We start from the raw sequence: 27,401 nt of genomic DNA on the forward strand, positions 1-27,401 counted from the left end.
GAACAATTCTTGGATGATACAAATGACAAAACCTCTTTTCTATATATAGGAGTCTAAGGAGTCACAATATAATCCAGCCGACCTAACAATAATAATATAAAGCCACAAAAATAACAATAGAGGGATTCTATGGGGCACAGAAATAACAATATGGGGGTAATAGGGGCACAACAATACAAATAAGGGGTATAACTAAAATAGTAATGGGGTAATCACTAGTATTATAGGGACCCAACACGCACCGTGTCTGTACAATCTGACCGACAACAAATCAACGGGACTAAAAAGATTGTACAGTGTGAGTATAATGTGCGAGTGTGACAGCAGCTCCTATAAATGCCGGAAGCAAGAGAGAGAGAGAGAGGAGTACATCATAAGAATACATATAGCTAAGTGAATCTCTGAGTCTGACCAGAGAAACACAAAATATACAACAGTGGTGTAACTGCAAAGATACAAAGGGAGGGTGGGACAGTCTAAGACAGTGGTGTAACTGCAAAGATACAAACGGAGGGTGGGATGGACTGGATAAGAGAGAGATGTTCTCTGTTTATCTGAAATGAATAATCTCTATGATCACCAATGGGACTGAGAAAAGACAACTAAATGAATGCATCTGCATATAAATCAAATTTAAGTTTCAGCAACACAGTTATCTAATAGCTCATCAAAGTTTCATGGATTATCATGGAACCAAGAGAATCAGGATATGTTCACTAACCTTGTTTTCAGGGCTTATAGCATATTTTGAGAACTCTCCTTCACTTTCAGCAAGTTCCTTGGAACCATCATATAATATCTGCAAAACAAAAATTAAGGTTAAGAGCTATTCACATTGATCATGACACCAACAAAGCAAGTCACTCCATCCCATCAATTCTAGATATCTAATGACATGCAGATGGGCAAAAAACAAACACACCCTTTCCAGTACTGCATACTTTAATTGACTGATAGGCGTTTGCGTGGATCACTGATATGTAGTTCCCTCGCTCCGCTTCATCAAAGCCTGTTTGAAACAAAAGCTTTATCTGCAAGCAGAACAATTCAAGTAAACATAAGGTGAAACAAAGAGAATGAATGAAGAAAGATAAGATGACATAATATAATCAAATTTTATTAATGTCCAATGAATGACTATCACTAGGTCAAAGGGACAGCTAGCTACATCAGAATCAATACACAAGTTGGAGTGCGAATGCAACTCCTATAAAAGAGAACTATTCTGTGAGATCTAAGACCTAGAAACTACAGTCTAGTGACCAGTAGGGAGATACAAATCTGGGAGCCACAAAGAACTTTGAGCCTCAAAGTGAATAATGTCAAAGCAGATTAACTTACTTGTTTAAAAATTGTCGACTTTCCAGACTCTCCAGCACCTATAGCAATAGATTTGGGCATAAAATTACTATCAGTCATCACAATGCGAGGAAAAAAAGAAACTAATGACCATTGTATGACTAAAGAACAAATCAAACAACACATTAACCAAAGAAGAACACAGTTCATGCATAATATTTACAATTTGTCATTCTCCTGATTTTTATGGATGGTCAATGAAATAAAGACACCAGCCTTAACCTTAAAAATGAATGGAAACAATAAAGAGAGAAACTTTCTCAATCAGCTCTCTAAGACTAACTTGCCTCTTTCTCAATCAGCTCTCTAAGACTAACTTGCCTCATTCACTGGAATTATTTTCATATTCCACAATTTAAAACAAATGAACGTGAATTTATTAGTTTCTAGGAACAGCAATTCTAATACACAAGTCTAGATAAGATAAGATGAGACAATTTTACTAATTTCCACAAGTGACCAAAAGAATAGGTCAATGGAACTAGAAGATACAGCAAATCACATTTATAATGAGGAAGTATGATGGTTGTTCATGAATACCAAAAGAAAACGAGATACAAGTGATTGATCATAGAAGAGAGTAAGAAATGGTAAAACAAGCATTTCATGCACCTGGGACTTTTTATCATGACCATATGACTTTTTCTAATAGCTAATTCATGCCACTCAGATCATTTTAAGTCTTTGGCTAAGGAAAAATCCCAGACCCGTTTTTGTTGGACACCTGGCTTAAATTAGTAACAATATTTCCTTACAAAAGCCAGGACAACTCAATGGCAACCAACTCAATATGCCTTAAGACACTCAGCAGCTCATGAGATCACCAATTACAAAATATATTGCAAAAAAGTGATTCCTCTAACCTAAGCTTTCGAACATGAAAAAATTACCCTTTCCATATCAAACTGCTCATCGAAAAATCTCTCCTTGACTATGTCAGAATGTTATAAACAAACCTGTCCATTAACTAGAAAATATCTAAAATAAGAGGAACAAAGAGTTGAAATGCATAGAAGATCAATAATTGATTAATATATGATTTTGATGACTGATGTAAACATGTGATGTTTTATATAAACATTGAATGATCATATACTGAAAAGACATAACTGATGACCATTGAATTTATTATTATTATTTATTATGAAATGTATTATTACCATGTAATGTAGTTTATGTATTCCTGGTCCTCCCTCTTAAAAAATGCTTTGTCCTCGAAGATGGTTAGAAGGTTACAGCTTCATTTCAGCTTGTAATTCCTTTATTTGATGAGCTATAGTGTTAGAAGTTAGCTAGGAAAAGTGCTTTCCACATAGGCTTGGAGCTAGCATGTGTTAAATTTTCCTAAAGTGAATTGGGGTTTAATTTAACTTTACGAGATATAAAATTAATGAAAAAAGTGCACTTTATTGATGTCAATGAGAGATTAAAATACATCCATTTGATCAAGAGGGCCCAGATTAAATCTCAGCCCCTGTTCTTGAAGGCTAGGTCTAAGGCGAAAGGACACCTTCACTTCGCTTTATAGTGGCACGAATCACAAGTAGAAGCCCCATTCTAATTGTTGAGTGACAAACTCATGAGATGGGAGAAATTTCAAGCTGAAGAAAGGAGGACGAATTGCTGAGTATAGCAGTCAAGGGGCATGGTTTACAAGACAAGAGTGCGGGCACAAATCCCAATGCAGTGTTAGAATTAATTGCAGACTGTACAGCTGAGAATAAGCAGTCCATACAGTAGCTAAAGAGCACAAAAATCAAGGCAAAAAAAGTGGCAAAATTTTCCAAGGGAGTGCAGTACCATACAGCAACTGTTGCATACATTTCAAGGCAATTTTTGGCACTGATTTGATGGCTGTACAGCTCATACAAGATCTACAATTTGGACAACAGAGTGCATGCACTTCGAGGCAGGTTGTACAGCTGATTTGGGGACAGTTTTGTGGCTCAAAATTTGAGATCACTGGTTCGATTCTCTCAGCAAAGCCCGCTCTAGAAAATCGAACTGACTAATCAATTTGGTGTATCTCCAATTGACTCTCAAGCCTCCTCTTATGCTTTTCCTATTGAGTCTTCAACGGCCGAGATTAAGTCTCTAATCAACGGCTAAGAATAGATTTGGCTTGATCCATGTCATTTAGAACATTCTCACCCAGTTTTATATTAATACTTGTTGATTTGGGGTAGCATCAGATGTGCTCTAGCCACGAAAATTGGTGGAGAGGCTAAAGCACATGAGATCTCCAATATCTAGAAAGGGTTTGTGCAGATTCTAAACAGTTTGGGAGATATTAAAATAATTGATATTTTTAATGGAGTCCCTAAGTCTAAACTTAGGGAAATTAAAATATTAATGTGAATTAACATAAAATTGTGTTAGAATGGTCCAAAAGTCATGGATCAAGCCAGATCTAATCTTAGTCGCTGAGTAAGGACTTAATCTCAACTGTTGATCTGTCAATGAGAAAAGTATAACAGGAGGCTTGAGGGTCACTTTGAAAACACACCAAGAGATCAAGATTTCAACTTTCTGGGGCTGGGTTCGCTGATAAAGTTGAAAGAGTGATCTGGAGTTGCAGCTGAGGGGCAGTGAATACAGAAGCAGAGAGGCAAAGATAGTGTCGGGAGGATCAGTGCAGCAGTCGGGAAAGCTGACGCAGAGGGCAAAAGCCGAAACTACCAGGAACTATCGGAACTGCAGGGAAAGTTGACACAGAGGGCAGAAGCCGGAACTGCAGGGAATAGTCGGAACTTCCTGGAAAACTGACACAGAGGACAGAAGTCGGAACTGTCGGGAACAACCAGAACTACCAGGAACTACCGGAACAGCCGGGAAAGCTGACGCAAAGGGCAGAAGCCGAAACTGCCGGGAATAGCAAGAACTGCTCGAACTACCAGGAAAGTTGACGAAGAGGGCAGAAGCTGGAATTGCCGGGAAAGCTGACGCAGAGGGCAAAAGCCGAAACTGCCGAAACTGCCGGAACTGCCGGGAAAGCTGGCGCAGAGGGCAAAAGAGGCTGACGCAGTCCCTAGAGGCTGACATTGGGGTTTTTTCGTGTGACAGATTGGCGCTGAGGAGCTGCAGGAGTGTTTATCCAGGGTTTCAGCCAGAGCATCTGTCTCCGAAGGAGAGGTACTACTGCCAAGATTTTTCCTTGTTGGGCGAGCCAGATTTGGCACCTAGATTGTATTCTAAAACTGCTTAATAAATCAAACCCTCAGATAGCTGCACCGATTTTCCCGCATTGGGTTTTTCCGGGGACATTAGTCCAAAAATAACAGTGTCACTTGTGTGCTTGTTTCTGTTTCCTTCAGTTGATGATTTGTAATGTCTTGAGCATGTACTTGTGTTTATTTTCAGTATTTACATGGTAAATAACTTGTTAATTAATTAGAACAAGTAGGAAGAAATCAATCAGAAAGTACATGGAGGGTTCATAACTGTTAAACTTAGAAACTTCAACATGGCATCAGAGCGTGGTTGCAGATCACAGGAGAAATGAGGACATCAACCAAACAGAGCAACAACAGCAAAAATAGTTGTCCTGAGTGACAGAAGTTGTTCCTAGCAGAGTAGCAGCAAGGAAGGGGTGACGCAGTGCCTGCGTCATCAAGATTGAGCCAGGGAGAGGCAGCACAGAGGCTGAGGGAGGCAAAGATAGGCTCACGCAGAGCCACGCAAAGGCCAGGAGGGCTAACGCAGTTGGTTGAGGACACTGATTTGCTGGTGCCAGGATTGTGCAGAGCCTAGGAGCTCTAACCTTCAGTTTGTTGGGGTTTAGGAGGCTGTGGGTAAGTTGCAGAGTGGAGTTGGTGGGGTACTGTAGTCAGAACAGTACCTAATAGGGCAAGGCCAAGGTGAAGGGAGTTGTTGCCGAGGGGGATTTCTAGCCAAGGAATCTGGATCGATGTTATTGTTGCACAGGCAATCCGAGGGGCAAATTGACGTTGGCAGAAGGATTTCCAGGTGGTAAATCGGGACTGAAAGGCAGTCCAGAAAAGAACTTCCAGACGGGAACTAAAGAGACTCAGGAGGAGACGAAAGGAGAACTTCTAGATGGGAAGTGGAGAGACTCAGCAAGAGTCGAACCAAGAACTTCCAGACGGGAAGTGGAGAGACTCAGCAGGAGTCGGACCGAGAACTTCCAAGCAGGAAGTAGAGAGACTCAGCAGGATTCGGACCGAGAACTTCCAAGCAGGAAGTAGAGAGACTCAGCAGGAGTCGAACAGAGAACTTCTAGACGGGAAGTAGACTCAGCAGGAGTCGAACAGAGAACTTCCAGGTGGGAAGTAGAGAGACTCGGAGGAGTCAACAAGAAGAGCAAAGAGATGGCCTTGAATGGACTGAGGGATCAAGACAGGTTGGATGAGGCATCCAACTTTGTCATTTGGAAGGCCAAGATCCTTTCTGTTCCGTGTGCCATGACTGCTCACACACCACTTGAGCGGAAGTGGGGAGACATCGATGTTGATTCCGGGTAGCATCGGATGTGCTCTAGCGATGAATATTGGTGGAGAGGCTAAAGCACACAAGATCTCCAATGCCAGAAAGGATTTGGGCAGATTCTAAACAGTTGGGGCGATATTAAAATAATTAATATTTTAATGCAGTCCCTAAGTCTAAACTTAGGGAAAATAAAATATTAATGTGAATTAATATAAAAATGTGTTAGAATGGTCCAAAAGTCATGGATCAAGCCAGATCTAATCTTAGCCGTTGATTAGGGACTTAATCTCGGTCGTTGATTTGTCAACGAGAAAAGTATAAGAGGAGGCTTGAGGGTCACTTCGAGAATACACCAAGAGATCAAGATTTCGACTTTCTGGGGCTAGGTTTGTTGAGAAAGTTGAGAGAGTGACCAGAGTTGCAGCTAAGGGGCAATGAATACAGAAGCAGAGAGGCAGAGATAGTGTTGGGAGGATCAGCACAACAGCCGGGAAAACTAACGCAGAGGGCAGAAACTGGAATTGTCGAGAACAGTCAAAACTGTCGAGAACTATCAGGAACTGCCAGAACAGCTAGGAAAGCTGACGCAGAGGGCAGAAGCCAGAACAGCCGGGAAAGCTGACGCAGAGGACGGAAGACAAAACTGTTGGGAACAGTCGGAACTACCAAGAACTGCCAGAAGAGCCGAAAAAGCTGACACAGAGGGCAGAAGACAGAACTGTTGGGAACAGCCAGAACTGCTGCTAGGAAAGTTGACGCAAAGGGCAAAAGCCAAAACTGCTGGGAACTACTGGGAAAGCTAACGCAATGTGCAGAAGAGGCTAACGCAGTCCCTAGAGGCTGACGTTGGGGTTTTTCGTGGAGCATATTGGAGCAGAGGAGCTACCAGAGTGTTTATCCAGAGTTTCAGCGAGAACATCTGTCTCAGATTGAGAGGTGCTATTGCCGAGATTTTTCTTTGTTGGGTGAGTCGGATTTGGCACATAGATTGTATTCTGAAACTGCTTAAAAAATCAAACCCTCAAATAGCTGCACCGGTTTTCCCGCATTGGGTTTTTCCAGGGACATTAGTCCAAAAATAACGATGTCATTTGTGTGCTTGTTTTTGTTTCCTTCAGTTGATGATCTGTAATGTGTTGAGCATGTACTTGTGTTTATTTTCAGTATTTATTTTGTAAATAACTTGTAAATTAATCAGAACAGGTAGGAAGGAATAAATCAGAAAGTACGTGAAGGGTTTCTAACAGTTAGACTTAGAAATTCCAACATGGTATCAGAGGGTGGTTGCAGATCACAGGAGAACTGAGGACATCAGCAGAGCAGAACAGCAGCAGCTAAAAACAGTTTTCCCCGAGTGACAGAAATTGTTCCTAGCAACAAACAGCAAGGGAGGGGTGACGCAGTGAGCCAAGAAGACGCTGAGGGAGGCAAAGATAGGCTCACGCAAAGGCCATGAGGGCTAACGCAGTTGGTTGAGGAAGCTAGTTTGTCGGTGTCGGGACTGCGCAGAGCCTAGGAGCTCTCACCTTCAGGCTATTAGGGTTTAGGAGGTTACGGGTAAGTTGCATAGTGGAGCTGGAGGCCCGAATCAGTGTTGTGGCTGCACATACGATCAGAGTGGGGGGCACCTCGACATGGGCATAAGGATTTCCAGGAGGGAAATCAGGACTCAGAGGGAGTCTAGAAGAGAATTTCCAGACAAGAAGTAGAGAGACTCAACAAGAGTCGTACCGAGAACTTCTAGATGGGAAGTAGAGAGGCTCAGCAAGAGTCGAACCGAGAACTTCTAGACGGGAAGTAAAGAGACTCAGCAGGAGTCGAACCGAAAACTTCCAAACGAGAAGTGGAGAGACTCAGCAGGAGTCAAACCGAGAACTTCCAGTCGGGAAGCAGAGAGACTCGGAGGAGTCGACAGAGGAGACAGATGATGACTGTGCCGTGAGTGCTCACACGCCACTTGAGTGAAAGTGGGGAGACATCGAGTTGTAGTCATATGGACTACAGGCGATGAGGGGCAGGATCCTCGAGGTACCCAACCTCTTGTATTACACCTTGCTACGGGAGCCCCGATGAGGAGTAGCAGCACTAGCGGATGTCAATAGAGACGGATGACGCTGGAGCGACAGAGGGAGCTACAGTTCAGGATTTCCAAGATAGTGTGAGGTAGCAGTTCGAGAAGCACGGGACTGTTGCACCCGTACAGGATGGCATAGAGAGGTGTGCAACGGCGCGAGATGCATTGAGTAGTTGCAGTAGCACAGAGGTCAGAGAGGGAGCACTTGTCAGTGACAGAGGGAGTTTTTAGCTTCATGGGTTTTCAGCTACAGTGTAGAATTCCAAAGACAGCGCGAGGCTAGTAGGCTGCAACAATGCGAGAGGCACGGGAGTGTTGCACCAATGCAGGATGGCACAGAGAGGTGTGCAACGATGCAAGATGCATGGAGTTGTTGCAGCAACGCAGAGGTCAGAGAGGGAACACTTGTCAGTGACAGAGGGAGCTTCAGCATCAGGAGTGTTTCTAGCCTGACGGAGATGTTAGAGTTGGGAGATGAGTGACTTACTTCTCAATAACTGAGTTGTAGTGCAGCGGTTAGCAATGGTAGTGCTATGGGCAGCATGATGCAGCATGATGAGAGGGCTTGCAGTGCAAATGCAGTAGTGGTAGTAGCAAGGCCATGGGCAGCAGCACGGATGTAGGAGTTGCAATACAGATGCAGCAGTGGCAATGGCAAGGCCATGGGTAGCAGTACAGAATGCAGCCGTGCAGAGGATGTTGGGCAGCAGGTCTAGCATCAGCACAGGGACCGATGTCGGATGATCAGAGTGATGCTCAGTGAGGAGTATTACTAGAGCATAGTCCTCACTAAGAGGGAGTGTTGATTTGGGGTAGCATCGGATGTGCTCTAGCCACGAAAATTGGTGAAGAGGCTAAGGCACATAAGATCGTCAATACCCAGAAAGGGTTTGGGCAGATTCTAAACAGTTTGGGAGATATTAAAATAATTAATATTTTTAATGGAGTCCCTAAGTCTACACTTAGGGAAATTAAAATATTAATGTGAATTAATATAAAATTGTGTTAGAATGGTCCAAAAGTCATGGATCAAGCCAGATCTAATCTTAGCCGTTGATTAGGGACTTAACCTTGGTCGTTGATCTGTCAATGAGAAAAGTATAAGAGGAGGCTTGAGGGTCACTTGGAGAACACACCAAGAGATCAAGATTTCAACTTTCTGGGGCTGGGTTTGCTGACAAAGTTGAGAGTGATCTGGAGTTACAGCTGAAGGGTAGTGAATACAGAAGCAGAGAGGCAGAGACAATGTCGGGAGGATGAGCGCTACAGCCAGGAACGCTGACAGAGGGCAGAGGCCGGAACTGCTAGGAAAGCTAATGCAGAGGGCAGAAGCCGGAAATGCCAGGAACTGTCGGAACTGTCGAAAAACTTGACGCAAAGAGCAGAAGCTGGAACTGTCGAGAAAGCTGACGCAGAGGGCAGAAGCTGGAATTGCCGGGAACAGCCGGAACTGTTGAGAACTGCTGGAACAGCCGGGAAAGTTGACGCAAGGGGTAGAAGCCAGAACTGTCGAGAATAGCTGGAACTGTCGGGAACTGCCGGGAAAGTTGACACAGAGAGCAGAAGCTGGAACTGTCGGGAACTACTGGGAAAGCTGACGCAGAGGTCAAAAGCCGAAACTGCCGGGAACAGCGGGAACTGTCGGGAAAGCTGACGCAGAGGGCAGAAGAGGCTGACAATGGGGTTTTTTCGTGGGGCAGATTGGAGCAGAGGAGCTACCAGAGTGTTTATCTGGGGTTTCAGTCAAAGCATCTGTCTCCGAAGGAGAGGTACTATTGCCGAGATTGTTCTCTGTTGAGTGAGCTGGATTTGGCACCTAGATTGTATTCTGAAACTGCTTAATAAATCAAACCCTCAAATAGCTGCACCGATTTTCCCGCATTGGGTTTTTCCAGGGACATTAGTCCAAAAATAACGGTGTCATTTGTGTGCTTGTTTTCGTTTCCTTCAGTTGATGATCTGTAATGTGTTGAGCATGTACTTGTGTTTATTTTCAGTATTTACATGGTAAATAACTTGTTAATTAATTAGAACAAGTAGGAAGGAATAAATCAGAAAGAACGTGGAGGTTTCTAGCTATTAGACTTAGAAACTTCAACAATGCCCATTACTATTTTATTTTTCCAAAGTTTAGACTTAGGAACTCCATTAAAAATATTAATTATTTTAATATCTCTCCAACTGGGTGGAATTTCCCCAAACCATTTCTGGGTCTTAGAGATCTCATGTGCTTTAGCCTCTCCACCAATTTTCATGCCTACAGCACATCTGATGCTACAACAAATCAACAAGGAGGTCGCAGACTAGCAAGTCTAGAGAGATGCCATGGTGGAAGAGTATGCTTCCATCATGATAAACGATGTTTGGGAGGTGGTACCGAGACTGAAGGGGAAGTCAATTGTGACTTCTAGGTGACTGTATAAGATCAAGTATGTTGCAAATGGCAACACAAAGAAGTACAAAGCATGATTTGTGGTGAAAGGCTTGTTGAGAAAAAGTACCAAGAACGTGTTTCCTAGTGCTTTTGCCTTTGGCATAGGAAAACACATGAGAACACATTTTTATTAAGTGACCTTTCGAGTTATTATAGTCAAGTGACTTATTGTCACTTTATGAGGTACAAAAAGTATTATGTACTTTATATTGTTAAGTTCACTTGATGTCTTTAAGTTAACTTTATGAGAAAAAGGTACAAGGTACAAAAACAATATTAAAGTGATTGTTGAAGAATCTAGGGCATGCATAATTGAGTTGATTCTTCGTTACATGATAACAATTTGTGAAGTATTTAAAAGATTTATCTTAGCTTGATATTCTATTCATTATTAGTGAATCTGTTTACTTCATCAAACTTCTACCAAAAGAACAAAAGAGACAAGAACACAAATGTTTGGCTTTCTGCTAACGCCAAAACCTCTCCCTCTTGGAGAGGAAATCCCATGCGCAAATTCCTCTTATAGAGATTCCATTGACGAATACCAAGACCATGACCCTTGACACAATCTGTCTCTCCAAGTCCAAGACATCAATCCTCTTCTTCAACGTTGTTGGGATCATCATCCTTGCTGAACCTCTGCTTCACTGACATCTTCACTACTGTTGACATCATTAATGCACCATGATTGTCTCTTGGGATTGCCGCAGTGGTGATCTTAGCTTTTCCATTGAGATCATTACTTATCATTGTTATCATAGTCTCCTTTATTACCAAAGCAATTACTTGACATATCTGGAAACCCTCATCATTGTTATGATACTAAAGTTGCTATAGAAATATCATTTTGGATCTCCTTCATAGACAGTAATATTGCTTCTTCTTCTTATGCCGAGATAGTGAGATTGTGACTGTGTCCTATCATGTGATCACCGAGACATATATATATTCAGGTTCAAATCTCACTATGATATATCCAAGATTCTGTCACAATCATGTCGAGACTGTTTAGGGCTAGTATAGGATTCGGAGATCCCTTTCGTCCATCAACAGATAATCATCGTTCTTCCTTTTGTTGAGATATGCACCATTGAGGAAGAGAGCACTAGTTTTTATATCACTGTGATCATCACTGAGGCTTTAGATAATCTACGATACTGATGTCTGCTACAGGAATAACATCCTTAAGACCAACGTGATCTCTATAGTACTATATGTGTAGGCCGAGGATAGTCCATCTATTGCATCCTAATCCAAAATTTGTCTTACTTCCTTTATCCGATATAGATATGCCAAGAATGAGACAGTGACATTCCCAGATCACATCAGTGTTTTTAAACCCGGCCAGCTCGGAACCGACTCGGCCGAGTTGGTCCGAGTCGGTCAAAAAAAAATTGACCCAGCCATTGAACCAATTCGGCCGACCGGGTTAATACCAAGTCAGCCGAGTTGTTACACAACTCGATCGGCTCGATATTAACCCGGCCGGCTCAGCCTAGTCCGTATCAACCCAACCGGGTTACGGACAGCGGCCACTGAACCCCAAAAATCGCTTTTTTTTTTATTTATTTTTTATTTTTTCTGATGTGGGGGACTCCCTGGGCTTCCCTGTCTGACTCTGATCCCTAGTATTGATATCCTATACATGATAATGTTAAATTCTTAAAGTAAAAGTGACATTCTCCTTGATCTTCATTTTCATCCTTTACTTAAATTTTTAAGATTACCATGAAATGACTCAGGAGTCAGGATGTTTGAGAGTGGTTCCGGCCTCTTTGGATTTCATATGGAGAAAGTAGAATTTTAGATTTCATTCAAAACCCAGCAGACTTATCAGTTTTTCAGGGTTTCAGGATTGGGGCATTGCAATGTTTCCAATGAATTTTGTCATGTATTAGGATATGGAACTCGTATTTAATCAAGAGCACCAATCCCTCTATGTACCTTGATGTTAGTGACATTGGTTGTCGAACTCCTCCGGGATTCGCTCGTAAACTGGGAGCTTCTGAACATGTCGCTCCCGCTCCCCCCGCTCCCTTTTTCGCTCCTGCTCCCTGCTTTCGCTCCCGCTCCCAAGTAACGCTCAGCCAGATGATGTTGGCAACTCTAGCAGTAGCCAGTAGTATTGGTCACAGACTTTTGTTGTAGAGGCCATTTCTAGCCTCCTTGGTTATGTGTTTTTGTTTTGATCTCTATATCATCATCGTGTATGTATTGGACAGTGCACTGGGTGCCATTTTGATATAATGGATATATTCATGAGCCTACTTTAATCATATGTTGTCTTCTATCTATATTCTAATGCTGTGTGTTTGGAAACATGAATGAAAATCTTTAAGATTGTGTTTTTATAAAAAATAAATATTTAATGTATTTTTTATAACAACCAAGTCATTGAAATCGAGCTGGCCGAGTCGATACCGAGTCGGAGTCAGAGTCGGAGTCGACCCTCAGCGGAGTCGGAGTCGGAGTCAGAGTCGACCCTCGGCTAAGTCGGAGTCAGAGTCGGAGTTTTAAAACATTGGATCACATACATCCTTTTCTGCTCTCTCCATCCGAGGATAACACCTTCAGATCCTAGGTATGCCAAGACTTTAACTCACTGTGGTGACATCATACAAGGTTTATTTGTTGCTCCATGTAGAGAGGTTGTGACTGCACCTAAAACCCATACGAGGTGCAGTCAAACCCTACTGCAGATTGCCCTAATATGCGAAGATTTCAGAGGCATACGAATTTTGTCCTTGTCCCTTTTGCGCTGACCCTTTTATGGGTATTTATAGTGGTTATGCCCATATATGCAAGTCGACATAAACTTATGAATCATCGTGACTCTTCTACTGAGCCGACGTTACTTCCATCTATTTAATTTAGTGTATTTTCTAGCCGATTTGAACATCCCTTGTTTTGCTTGCAGACTTTGGTAGGCTTGCTTTTGAGGCATTGATCTTGGTCTTGGAGGGTTATTACACAACATTGAAGACTTGTACATATTTACATGAACTCATGAAGAGTTTCTATACACATTACATGACTCTTTGACATATAAATAAATCCTAAAGACATCAAAAAGAAGTCTTTTACCTAGAGACACTTCTTGCTCATGAAACCTAGTAGCAAGATTACAAAAATAATTTATTTCCTTTTATTACATCAAATACAAAGATCATGTCATTATGAAGACCAAGCCTAGTTACACTTTCTTCAACAGTGACTAGGGAGCTCATTAATGAGCAGGGAGACATAAAAAGGTGGTCAGTGGGAGATTAGATCACCACCCTTGATCAAGGAGAATTGAGATCTAATCTCGACCCTTGATCTTAGGGAAACCATTCTCTCAACCTAATGAGACTAAAAAGAAGGAAAAAGGCAAAGTATTCTCTCATTCTTCATCTGCATTTGTTAGAGAAGAGGAGGAGGTCGTGAATGTAAAGGTTTGCTAAAGGAAAGGATTACCCACAACAAGGAGAAACACCATTAGAGGGTCGATTTTCCAAACAAGTGACGACTAGTGTCAAAACCAAAGTTTTGTAGCAGCCCTAGCGCGAATTTCAAGGCAAATTTTCAGGAAGCTCAGGCCCGAAATTTAGGAGACTCCGACATGAGTTTTGAGCAGCAAAACGAAGCTGCATTAAAGGAGAAATTGTTGGTTTGTAGCTTGAAATCTATTAATGGTAGAGTGTTGTCAGTGGCATGCATACTGAGAAAACTAAGTATGTCTGACAGCAAGAAAATTGGGGAATTTATTTATGTGTATATGCAAGAGTTACCAGAGAGTTGAACTCAATTTTTCAATGATTGTCTGAGCGTAAATCCCAAGGCAGAGGTTTGACAGAAGCATAGTGTAGAGGTCTGACAAAGGCATGAGATTCAAGGACAGAGGCATTATTTTCTAGAAGGTTGAGCACAAACCTCAAGGGAGAGATAAGTACTTGAAGTGTATTAACTGTTGTGTAAAAATTTCTCTATATTAGCAAACAAAATCCTCCTTAAGACTGGTTTTCCCCTTGTGGTTTTTGCAATGTTAGGGTTTAACCAAAAATCCAAGTGTCTTAAATTTCGTGCATGCTTGTTTTATTCCTTTATCAGCTGAAAAGTGAAAGTAAAAAGTAGAAGTAGTCCTTTAGTGTTTCTCTTGTAACTTGCATTGAAACTGGTTTTCCCCTTGTGGTTTTCGCAATGTTAGGGTTTAACCAAAAATCCAAGTGTCTTAAATTTCGTGCATGCTTGTTTTATTCCTTTATCAGCTGAAAAGTGAAAGTAAAAAGTAGAAGTAGTCCTTTAGTGTTTCTCTTGTAACTTGCATTGAAGTTTTATATGCAATAAATTGTGGGTTGGGCATTAAACTTCCATGTAAAACCATTGAAACCAAGGTGGGCTACAATAGAGCCTCAGAATTTTCTACAAGGATTTTCACAGGTGGAGAGAGTTGACACATTTGCACCTGTTGCTCGATACACTTTGATCAGAGCAGTGATTTCCATTGCAGCAAAGATGGGGTGAAAGATCCATCAGATGGATATGAAGACAGCGTTTCTGAATGGACTCCTACAAGAGGAGGTGTACATTGAGCAGCCACAGGGCTTTGAGATTCATGGGAGAGCATCTCATGTGTGCCGATTAAAGAAGGCATTGTATGGACTGATTCAAGCTCCACGAGCCTGGTATTCACAGATAGATACTTGCAGTAGATTGGTTTCGAAAAGAGTGAGGCAGATCCAAACATGTATTATATTTGTATTGGAGGAGAGCCCCTCATTCTTGTATTGTACATAGATGACTTGTTCATGACAGGAGAGGAGAGACTAATAGTTGCTTGCAAGCAGGCTCTTGCTTCAAAGTACGAGATGAAGGATCTTAGACTAATGCACTATTTCTTGGGGATGGAGGTGTGGCAGGAGGATGGGCATATAATTTTGGGATTGGGCAAGTATGCAGTTGATATTATGATGAGATTCGGGATGGAGGTTTGCAGGCCTATGGCTACACCAATGATCAACAACTTCTAGAAGCTTAGCACATTAGAGGGAGAATTGTGGACCCCACTTTATATCGTCGGCTCATCGGATTGTTGATGTAATTGATCAACACTAGGTTAGACTTGTGTTTTGTTGTTAACACTCTTTGTCAGTATCAGGTTGAGCCTAGGAGAGTGCATTAGGTTGTAGCAAAACATGTGTTGAGATACTTGCAGGGGACAGTGGACTATGGACTAGACTATGTGCAAGAGGATGGAGTTCACTTGGTTGGCTACACAAATTCAGATTAGGTAGGCAATGCAATGGACTAGAAGAGCACTTCCGGATGTTGCTTCAATTTGGATTTGGCAGTTATGTCATGGCTCAGCTAGAAACAACAGTCAGTGGCATTGAGTTCAGCATAGGTGTAATACATCGCAGCTATTAAGGCGAGCTGTGAAGCCATATGGCTTCGCAAGTTGTTGGTGAGTTTGTTTGGACAATAGTTGGAGCCCACTACCATATACTGTGATAATAAAAGTTGCATCAAACTCTCGGATAATCCAATATTTCATGATCGGTCCAAACAAATTGACATCAAATATCATTTCATCTGAGATCATGTCTAGAGAGGGGCAGTGAAGTTGAGATGCATTTCCATTGATGAGCAAGTTATGGACATTCTCACGAAGTCCCTTATAAAGGAATAATTTGTATTTTTCCGGGACAAAATGGGAGTGGTGAAGAACACTTTCCTATCTAAGAGGGAGTCATAGAAGTTTGTTAAGAAAAGTATTTTCCACGTAGGTTTGGAAATAACATGTGGGAAGTTTTCCTAAGTGACTTGGGGTTTAATTTAACTTTATAAGATATAAAGTTAATGAGAAAAGTGCACTTTATTAATGTCAATGAGAGATTAAAAAACAGACATTCAATCAAGAGGGCCCAAGATTAAATCTCAACCCTTGATCATGGAGGCTAGGTGGAAGGTCAAAGGACACCCTCTCTTGGCTTTATAGTGGCACGAATCCAACCGAGAAGCTCCATTCTAATTGTTGAGTGAGACACTCATGAGAAGGGAGAAAGTTTGAGCATGAGGAGGATGAATCGCTGAGTATAGTAGTCAAGTGTTATGAATAAAATATATAGGAAATAATGTAAATGATAATAATCATAAATAATGATAAGTTAATTAGTAATTAGTGTTAGGATATCCCGACACATAGGAAATAGTTAAGTACAACTTGGTCTAGTATAGAGTTAGGTATAGAGTTAGGTAAAGTGTGTTTCTTTACCATGTACATTTTGTAACTTACAATCCGACAGTCATGATATGTAGTGATCCGACGGTTCATTCTCTCCACGGTATTACCGACACTTGATCCGTGGCTTAACACCCGATTGATCCATGATCTCTATTTAAAAAGCATGGAGGGTCATTTGTAGGGTAATCCGTCTATGAGAGAAGCATATGTAAATTTTCATTCTTTTATTAATAAATTCCCTGAAGTGGCCGCGTTGGCTCAGGCCGTGGACTGTTTCCCTCTTTGAGGGTTTTAACCACGTCAAAATACTGGTGTATTGATCTGTGATCTGTTTGTGAGCGGTGTCCTTTGGTGTTCTGTCTGAGGAACTTACCCTATAAATTCCTACATGGTATCAGAGCTATTTGAGGGCCGCGTCCGTTGGTGATCCAAATCTGAAGCCAGTAGAACTGCATCTGACTACCGTTTCCTAGATCTACTTTTTATGACTGCTTTCGGCCGAGAGGACTGCTCTGTTGTGTTGGGAGCATCTGTTCCAGTGAGGAACGCCTTTCGTTTCACGCGAAAAGGTTTCCGGTAGCCCTAGCTACGTCATTTTTAAGATCTAGAGGTATACAGTGTTTATTTGCAGTTTACAGTTATTTTCTCTCCGTTTATTTCGATTTTCGGTTTATTTAGCTTTTTTTATTACCGGATCTATACCTTTCATTTCTGCGTATGCTCTTTGCCCTGCGACTCTGTGCGATCTAGGCAAATCAGAAACAGAAAGGAAGGATTTTTCTCATGCGTATGCTCTTTTCCGCTGCACCTTAGTGTGATCTCAGAAAATCAGAAACATTGAGGAAAATATTTAGTTTCCGGCTAAAGCTAACTTCGAGCCGAAAGGCTCGTTTTTTAAAATATTTAGTTTTCGGCTAAAGCTAACTTCGAGTCGCAAGGTTCGTTTTTTTTGTATGTCCGTGTTGGGTTTTTTGTTTTTTGTTTTGTAGGGAAAAAGAGCTTTCTCAAATCAAGCACACAACCCAAAGCATCAACCCCCTCTCTCTCTCTCTCTCTCAAACTTTTTGTATAGCTCACTTGGTGCAAAGCTAATTTATGAGTAGAGGTCTTGGGTTCAAGTCTCCATTTTGTGGGGGCGAATTTTTCATTTCCGCACATTCCCGCACTTTGTAGCAATTTCATCAAATTTTCTTCAAAAAGCCATAACTTCTTCATCTGGAAGCCGTTTTCAGAACAGTTTTTTTTGAAACAGCCTAATTTTTCGAGATCTTTCCATTGAAACACTTAGTTTCAACATCTATAGCTTCAGTTTTTTTAAAATGGAAAGTCCATGCCAAGTTATTCTTGACAGCACCAACTACTTCCAATGGTGGTCCTACATTGTGGATTTACTTAGAAGTAAAGGTCTTTACAGAATAGCCACAGGCCAAGAGACCAAACCGAAAGATGAAGACAAGGCAGCTAAATGGGAAAATAGACAAGACCAAGCACGTGGGTTGATAGGGATGTCTATTTCTCCAGATCTTAGATTCCATATTGCAGAACTTGATACTCCTGATGAAGCAATGAAACAGATTACTAAAGTCTTTGGAATTAAAAATGAACTTAAAGCCCATCAACTTGAAAATGAATTGCTTACATTGGACCCCAATAATTTTTCTTGCATTGAAGATTTTTTGTCCAAGTTCAAGACCCTTAGACTTCTCTTGGAAGGTGTTAAGGTTAAGAAAGAAGATAGTAGCCTTATCTACTCCATTCTTACTAAGTTGGGACCAGCCTATTCTGTGTTTGTTTCCACCTTCCATTCTACAAGAGAAGCCTTCATTTCTAAAGGACAAACCTACAAGTCCCCTTCCTTTGATTCCTTTTGTGATTCTTTAATAAGAGAACAAGAAAAACTCTTACACCTTGGTCTTCTTCATCTTGGAAACTCTTCTAAGAAAGCGTTAGCCGCCCAGCAGCAACCAAATCCAAAGAATCCTAAGAAGTTGTATCCTAAAAAGAATGGTCCTAAACCAAACAAGGGTCCTAAGCAATTTCAGCCTCAAAATGAAAAATCATTTCAACAAAATGATAAGACAAATAAAAACAAAGGGAAGAAGACTGATAGACATTGCAACTTTTGTAATCGAGATGGCCACTTAGAATCCAAATGCTTTAAGAAGATGGAAGCCTTGGAAGCAGCAATGAAGAAGCATAACATCCATTTGGAGCACTCTTCAACTTCAACTTCATCTTCAGGAATGGCACTTTCTGCATGTGGTTGTCAAGCATCTCGGTCTGGCTATGCACTAAATGTATCATCTTCTTCTCATTCTCATGAGTGGCTCATTGATTCTGGAGATTCTTATCACATGGCCGAAAACAAAGCCATGTTTTCTTCTTTAAATGATTGTAACACCAAAAATATATATGTTGGTGATGATAGATCTCTTAGTGTTGTAGGGACTGGAACTGTTCATCTAGACAATGGTCAGTTTAATGATGTATTATGTGTTCCAACCTTATCCTGCAACATTCTATCTGTATATCAGATAACCCATTCAGGTGAAGGTAAAATCGTTGAATTTTCACCTCATGATGTTGTAATTAAGGACCTAAGAGATCCTAGAATGATTTTAGCTACTGGCATTGCTGATGATTCTACAAGGTTGTATAAGTTTCACAACTTCGGGTCATCAAATCTTCCCTCAGTATTTGTTGCTCATAATGATGAAGTGAGAAAACTTTGGCATGAGCGATTTGGTCACTTAAACTATCGCTCTCTTCAAAATCTATGTAAAGAAAATATGGTGACAAGTCTTCCAATGATATCTTGCAGAGATGGTGTTTGTTCCGGATGCGTACTCGGAAAACATCATCGGGACAGTTTTGAAAAACGTGCCTCTTGGCACGCCTCAGCCCTTTACAGCTCGTGCATAGTGATTTATGTGGTCCACTTCCAGTTGCTTCATTCTCTGGCTACAAGTATTTCTTAACTTTCATTGATGATTTCTCCAGATGCACTTGGGTATACTTCTTAAAACTCAATAGTGAAGTATTTAACATGTTCTTGGCCTTTAAGGCCTTTGTTGAAAAACAATCTGGACATCAAATTCTTAAGCGAAGATTTGATAATGGCGAAGAATATGTTAAAAACACATTCATCAACTTTTGCACTGAGAATGGAATTCAAATGCAACATACTGTTCCATATACTCCACAACAAAATGGTGTAGCTGAAAGGAAGAATCGCACCTTGAAGGAAATGGCTAATTGTATGCTTCAATCTAAAGGACTTAGCCTTAATTATTGGGCAGAGGCAATTAACTGTACAAATTACATAATAAATCGCACTCCAACTAAGGTTTTAAAGAATATCACTCCAGAAGAAGCATGGAGCTCAATCAAACCATGTAAAAATTTTCTGTTTCCCACCCCGGTTTTCAGTTTCACCTTATTTCTCCCATATAGTTAAATGCCCATTCCCATAGCCATACATTTAACAGACTGAAAAAAAATAAATATTGCTGAAAACACAAATTCTGGAAATTTTTCAGAGTGCTGGAAATTGCAGAAATAAAAAATCAGCAATTAAAACAGCCATTAAAACACATTTAAACTCAGTGATTTTTGGTCAACTTGACCCTGCAAAAACCCCCTACAACTCTTGGGGAAAACCAGTTTGAGAGCTCTTCTTTATTTCTGGAAAATGCCTTTTACAGAGAAAATTTTTCAGCAAAAAAATCAGCAAAACAGAAATTTTCCAGCAAGCAAAACTTATCTGTTTTCAGCCCAAACGACAATCTGAAAAATGCTGGAAGAGCTGTACGGACCGTACGGATGTACGGACGTACGGATGTACGGACGTACGGACTGTACGGACGGCCGTACGGACTTGTACGGACAGCCCTCGGAAAAGTGCAGAAAATCGCCTCCTCGATATTCGTGCTGAAAAATAATTTTTTCCACTATTTTGCTCACAAAAACTGCATTTTTCTGCTTGTTCTTTATGCTGTTCGGATTTGCTGAAGTGCTGCCTTGGTGTGTGTGCCAAACTGCTGCCTCTTTCTCCTCCTTGTCCAGAAATCTCCCTTGCTCTCTTGCTCTCCTTCTCCCAATCTGCTCATGAAAGAATGAATGATCTTTTTCTCCTTTTCCTCCCTTAACCCAACCCTAAATGACTTTTTGGGTGATCCCTAAATCCAATGGCTGAAATAGATTTAGATCAATGGCTGAGATTAAATGCTCATTTAAATCTCACTTTCTATTTTTTAATTCACCCCACTTTAATAAAGACCCACTTAGTCATTTATTTCCAAAGTCACTTTTCCTTTCTAATTTTTCATTGACTTTATAAAGTCACTTTAAAATTAAACTTAGTAACTTTATCACTTAAAGTCACTTTCAAATTAGATTTAACTTTATAAAAATTATAAAGTTACTTTAGGAGAAAAATTAAATTCTTTTGGACACTTTTCCCTAGGCCAAAGATCAAAGCCTTAGGGAACCACCTGTCCTCCGGTACCAAATTTCAACACTCCCTCTTACCGAGGAAGGTGTTCCTCACCACACCCATCTTGTCTCTGAAGTAGACATGCTTGCCCCGTGGTAAGGCTTTGGTAAGAATATCTGCAACCTGCTCATCAGTGGAAATATACTCAAGCTTCACAGCTCCCTTCTGAACATAGTCTCTGATGAAATGATATCTGATCCCGATATGCTTTGACCTGTCATGAAATACTGGATTCTCCGTGAGTTTAATGCAACTCTGATTATCACAGTAAATCACTGAAGGTCTCAAAGGCTGACCAAATAAGCCAAACAACATCTTGCGAAGCCAGATGGCCTCACAACTAGCTAGACTGGCTGCCATATACTCTGCTTCCGCTGAACTCAGTGCTACTGACTGCTGCTTCCGGCTGAACCATGACACTACTGCTGAACCCAACCCAAAACAACACCCTGAAGTGCTCTTCCTATCAGAAGCACAACCTGCCCAATCAGAATCAGTGTATCCTGCCAATCTCACTCCATCTCCCTGCCTGTAGTCCAGACCATAATCCACTGTCCCCTGCAAGTACCGCAAAATGTGTTTTGCAGCCACCCAGTGAACCTTCCTAGGCTCACACATAAACTGACTCATCGTGTTGACTGCAAAACAGATATCTGGTCTGGTGTTGACCAAATACATCAAGGAACCAATCAGCTGCCTGTACAATGTGGGATCCACCAACTCGGAATCCGAAGCATGAAGCTTCTTCCAGTTGGTGATCATCGGTGTCGACATGGGTCTAAAATCCTCCATATGGAATCTGCTAAGGATGTCCACAATATACTTCCCCTACCCCAGGAAGAAATGCCCCTCCTCCTGCCACACCTCCATACCCAAAAAGTAATGCATCAAGCCGATGTCCTTCATCTCAAACTCCGTCGCAAGATCTCTCTTGCAGTGCTCTATGAGTCTCTCTGCACCTGTAATGATCAAGTCATCCACATACAGCACCAGAATGAGAGGCTCCTCACCAATCACAATAAAGTAAAGGTTCGGATCTGCCTCACTCTTTATGAAACCCATCCCCTGCAAATATGTATCTATCCTGGAGTACCAAGCTCTGGGAGCTTGCTTCAGACCATAAAGGGCCTTCTTCAGTCTGCACACATGGGACTCCTTCCCATGCACCTCAAAGCCCTGTGGTTGCTCAAAGTCACCTTCCCATGCACCTCCTCCTGTATGAAGCCATTGAGAAATGCGGTCTTCACATCCATCTGGTGGATCTTCCAACCCATCTCTGCTGCTATCGATATAATGGAGCGGATCGAAGTATATCGAGCCACGGGAGCGAAGGTCTCCTCATAATCAACTCCCTCTACCTGGGAGAACCCTCTAGCCACAAACCTCGCTTTGAATTTCTCAATGCTGCCATCTGCAGCATGCTTTACCTTGTAAAGCCATCTGGAAGTAACCACGGATTTGCCCTCAGGCCTCGGCACCACCTCCCAAACATCATTCTTCATGATAGAAGAATACTCCTCCTGCATGGCCTCTCTCCAGACCTGCTGGCTAGCTGCCTCCTCATAGCTAGAAGGCTCAAAGTCAAGGATGCTGGTAACCATCGCCATATAGCTACAAAACCTCTCAGGTGGTCTACTCTCTCTGACCGGCCTCTTCGGCTCAGCAACAGATGTGGCATCTCTCAAGGTGTCCTGAAGCCACTTGGGCTTTCTCTTCCCTGAGCATGCTTCTCCCATAGGAGAATGAAACTCCTCCTCCTCATCACCATCAGTAGCCTGAACTCCTGACTGTCTGTCTGCTGTCCTCCTGCCTGCACCTGAACCTGTAGAAGTTGAGGCACCGTGTGAACTGTCCATCAATGGACTCCCTAGTGAACTGCTCTGCATGCTGCCCGGAGCACCACCCCTCTGGCTCGGCGAGCCACTGCTCACTGACGGACCTGACATCCTCATAGATGTACCTCCGGATCCTCCTGATCCCTGCCCACTGGATCCCTGCGACTGACTCAACTGCTGCTGAGGGTCTGGCTGATCCAGATACTCTAACTCCCGTGACCTCCTAAAGGCCCTGTCCTCCTCGAACTTCACATCCCGTCTGACAACAACTCTCCTCTGTGCAGGAATGTAAATCCGAAAGGCCTTTGAGGTCTCACTGTAGCCCACAAAGATACCCTTCTCTGCGGTGGGCTCTAGTTTGGTCCTCTTCTCCTTGGGTATATAGGAGTATGTAATGCATCCAAAGATATGAAGATGACCAATATCAGGCTTCTTCCCAGAGAAAGCCTCCTCCGGAGTCATGTGCCCCAGGCACGATGCGGACTCCTGTTCTGCAAGTAAACAACTGTGTTGCAGGCCTCTGCCCACAAGAACAACGGCAACCCCTGATCATGTAACATGGCTTTGGCAGCCCCTATGATGGATCTGTTCTTCCTCTCCGCAACCCCGTTCTGCTGGGGGTTGTAAGGAACAGTGAACTCCCTCCTAATGCCTGCCTCCGCACAATAGTCAACAAACTCTCCAAGGGTGTACTCTCCTCCATTGTCCGACCTCAGGGACTTGATCTTTCGACCTGTCTGAGTCTCCACAAGAGCTCTGAACTCCTGAAATCGCTTGAAGACCTCACTCTTGGTCTTCAAGAAATAAATCCAGGTCCTCCTGGAGTGATCATCAATGAATAAGACATAGTACTCATATCCACTCAAGGAAACATGAGACATCCGACCGCTCACATCGGAATGAATCAAATCAAGTATCCCCGTCGCTCTGCTGTCACTGCTGGGAAAAGGGGATTTGGCAAACTTGCCCATCGCACAACCTCTGCAAGTATCGAAGTGATCAGTACTGAAATCTGGCACACCTGTGGTGATCTCCCGCAATGTCCTCAAGGCTCCATGATACATGTGTCCCATCCTGCGGTGCCAAATCTCACACAGCTCAGAACTGCTAGCTCTGCTGTCGGTACTACAGCTCAATGCCAAAGGGGGCTGGAATGCAAACTTGTACACCTTTGCATGGCGTACACCTATCACTCTAGCTGAATCAGCTGGAGAGCCCCTGGGATACATCAACACCTGTCCTTCCCTGAACAGTACCTCATATCCTCTGTCCTCCAAAGCTGAGACGGATATGAGGTTCTTCCTCATCCCTGGCACATAAAGAACCTCTGACACCTTCAAGGGAGGTTTGGACTCCCTCTGAAATGTCACTGTCCCCACCCCGACTGCTCTAACAACTCTGTCATCACCGAGTACTACCTCAATATCAGTGCCACTCTCTGAAAGCTCTGAGAAGTACTCCCGGACTCCTGTCATGTGACGTGAAGCCCCACTGTCCACATACCAGATACCTGTAGATGCTCCGCTAATCGAGGGAAAAGCATGCTCCCTCTGAACCTGTGTGGCAGGTGATCCTGCACTAGAGGACTCACATGTAGTGAACGCAAACTCCCGGTCAAAACGACCTGCAAAGTCCTCAATCTCAGCTGAAGCTGCCACATCCTGGTTCTTCCCCTTCTTCTTCTTCTTCTCCGGACACACAACTGCATAGTGTCCCATCTTCTGACAATTCCAACACTTCACTTTGGAATAGTCCTTTTGTGAGTTACCCTGTTTACCTTTACCTTTGCCTTTGCCTCCACCACCGCTTGTGGAAGCCTGCTTCTTCCCTTTGCCTTTCTTGCCTCCTGCCACCAGTGCTACGTCCTCATCCTGCTCAACTGGCTTGGCTGCCCCAAGCTGTCCTTTCCTGATCTCTGTCTGAATACAATCATCCCAAAACCTCTCCCATGTGGGAAGGGTCTCACGTGCACAAACCCCATCAGCAAAGTTCAACCATGAACGGGGGAGGCCATTCACTGCAATCCGCACCAACTCAGTGGGTGGAATGGCCTCTCCAATCGCTGCCAACTCATCTCTCACATTGGTAATCTTTGTGAGATATCCAGCTGCACTATCATTCCCCATCTTAATGTTCTTCAGCTTCTCCTTCAGGACCATCTTCCGGTTCTCATTGGTACTCTGGTAGAGATTGGACAATGCTGTCCACATCTCATGGGCATTGCTCTTTCCTCTCACATGAGGAATGCAATGGTCTTTGATTCCGTCTAGAATCAGCCTTTTACCCTTGTTCTTTCTATTATAAGCTGCCAACTGAGTAGCATCAGTAGGCACAACAACAGGGTGCTGTGCTGTATGCACCATGATATCCCAGACTTCTGCCTCCTCAAAGATACTCTGCATTCTCTCCTTCCAAACGCTGTAATTTGTATGCCCATCCAACCTATCCTCCACCCTCAATCCCAATGACATCTTGCTGTCCTAAAACTGAAAAATAGCACTGCTGTGGTAAAGATAAACCTGTTGTTTATGAAAAATCAGCTTGCTGGAATTTTCTGAGTGAAAAAATCAGCAGCTGTATTTTTTCTCTTTTGCTGTCCCAAACTGCCCTTCAGCACTCAATCTCTGATACCATGTAAAAAATTTCTGTTTCCCACCCCGGTTTTCAGTTTCACCTTATTTCTCCCATATAGTTAAATGCCCATTCCCATAGCCATACATTTAACAGACTGAAAAAAAATAAATATTGCTGAAAACACAAATTCTGGAAATTTTTCAGAGTGCTGGAAATTGCAGAAATAAAAAATCAGCAATTAAAACAGCCATTAAAACACATTTAAAGTCAGTGATTTTTGGTCAACTTGACCCTGGAAAAACCCCCTACAACTCTTGGGGAAAACCAGTTTGAGAGCTCTTCTTTATTTCTGGAAAATGCCTTTTACAGAGAAAATTTTTCAGCAAAAAAATCAGCAAAACAAAAATTTTCCAGCAAGCAAAACTTATCTGTTTTCAGCCCAAACGACAATCTGAAAAATGCTGGAAGAGCTGTACAGACCGTACGGATGTACGGACTGTACGGACGTACGGATGTACGGACCGTACGGACTGTACGGACGGCCGTACGGACTTGTACGGACAGCCCTCGGAAAAGTGCAGAAAATCGCCTCCTCGATATTCGTGCTGAAAAATAATTTTTTCCACTATTTTGCTCACAAAAATTGCCTTTTTCTGCTTGTTCTTTATGCTGTTCGGATTTGCTGAAGTGTTGCCTTGGTGTGTGTGCCAAACTGCTGCCTCTTTCTCCTCCTTGTCCAGAAATCTCCCTTGCTCTCTTGCTCTCCTTCTCCCAATCTGCTCATGAAAGAATGAATGATCTTTTCCTCCTTTTCCTCCCTTAACCCAACCCTAAATGACTTTTTGGGTGATCCCTAAATCCAATGGCTGAAATAGATTTAGATCAATGGCTGAGATTAAATACTCATTTAAATCTCACTTTCTATTTTTTAATTCACCCCACTTTAATAAAGACCCACTTAGTCATTTATTTCCAAAGTCACTTTTCCTTTCTAATTTTTCATTGACTTTATAAAGTCACTTTAAAATTAGACTTAGTAACTTTATCACTTAAAGTCACTTTCAAATTAGATTTAACTTTATAAAAATTATAAAGTTACTTTAGGAGAAAAATTAAATTCTTTTGGACACTTTTCCCTAGGCCAAAGATCAAAGCCTTAGGGAACCACCTGTCCTCCGGTACCAAATTTCAACAAACCAGATGTAAGTCACTTTCGTGTTTTTGGAAGTGAAGCATGGTCCCATATTCCAGATGAGAAACATAAAGCTTTAGAACCTAAGAGTGAAAAATGTATTTTTGTTGGATATTCTGAAGATGTCAAAGGATATAGACTTAATCCACTTAAGTCCAAAAATGTTATCATTAGAAGAGATGTAAAGTTTGCTGAAAATATATCGGCCTGCGAGCCTAGTTCGGCGGATGTGCCACCTCTCCCTATCTCTCCTACTTTTGAAAATATTTCTTCTTCAGATGATGAAAGCGAGGATGAAAATCCTCCCCCACCTTCTCAGGATCCTCCTCAGCTTCCAAAATGGATCCGTGCTACTTGGGATGCAACAGGTGACCTTGTCGGTGATCCTACAGATCAGCGATGTACACGTTCTCAGTTCGAGAGAGCCTCTTCTTTACTGGCTCAAGCTTTAGTGAATTATGATCCTGACACCTTTGCAAAAGCTTCAGGCCATCCAAATTGGGAAGCAGCTATGAATGAAGAATATCATTCATTATTGGCAAATGATACATGGGATCTTGTTCCTCTACCAAAGGGATGAAAACTTGTTAGATGCAAATGGGTTTACAGAACCAAGTATGGACCAGATGGGAAAGTTGATAGACATAAAGCTCTTCTTGTTGCTAAGGGTTTTTCACAAGTTGAAGGCATTGACTATACTGAAACCTTCTCCCCTGTTGCCAAAATGAACTCTATCCGCCTTGTTCTTTCCCTTGCTGCTTCTTTCAAA

The 27,401-nt window shown here is 42.2% G+C and overlaps 1 protein-coding gene across 5 annotated transcripts in view; it reads right to left on the bottom strand.

Moving 5' to 3' along the window:
* LOC149233054 (G protein alpha subunit 1) overlaps positions 1-27,401 on the bottom strand; it is a 318,543-nt gene that overhangs the window by 190,564 nt on the left and 100,578 nt on the right. For all 5 annotated transcript variants that reach the window (XM_089379671.1, XM_089379667.1, XM_089379668.1 and 2 more), the window contains 3 exons: positions 1,342-1,379; positions 942-1,031; positions 722-799 (listed from right to left, as the gene is read on the bottom strand). In XM_089379671.1, coding sequence (XP_089235797.1) covers positions 722-799; positions 942-1,031; positions 1,342-1,379 — 206 coding nt within the window. The remainder of the gene's footprint in view (positions 1-721; positions 800-941; positions 1,032-1,341; positions 1,380-27,401) is intronic.

Source organism: Pinus tabuliformis, chromosome J (assembly GCF_031772625.1).
Source record: "Pinus tabuliformis cultivar Carrire ecotype Pingquan chromosome J, CPIR1, whole genome shotgun sequence".
Lineage (NCBI taxonomy): Eukaryota > Viridiplantae > Streptophyta > Pinopsida > Pinales > Pinaceae > Pinus > Pinus tabuliformis.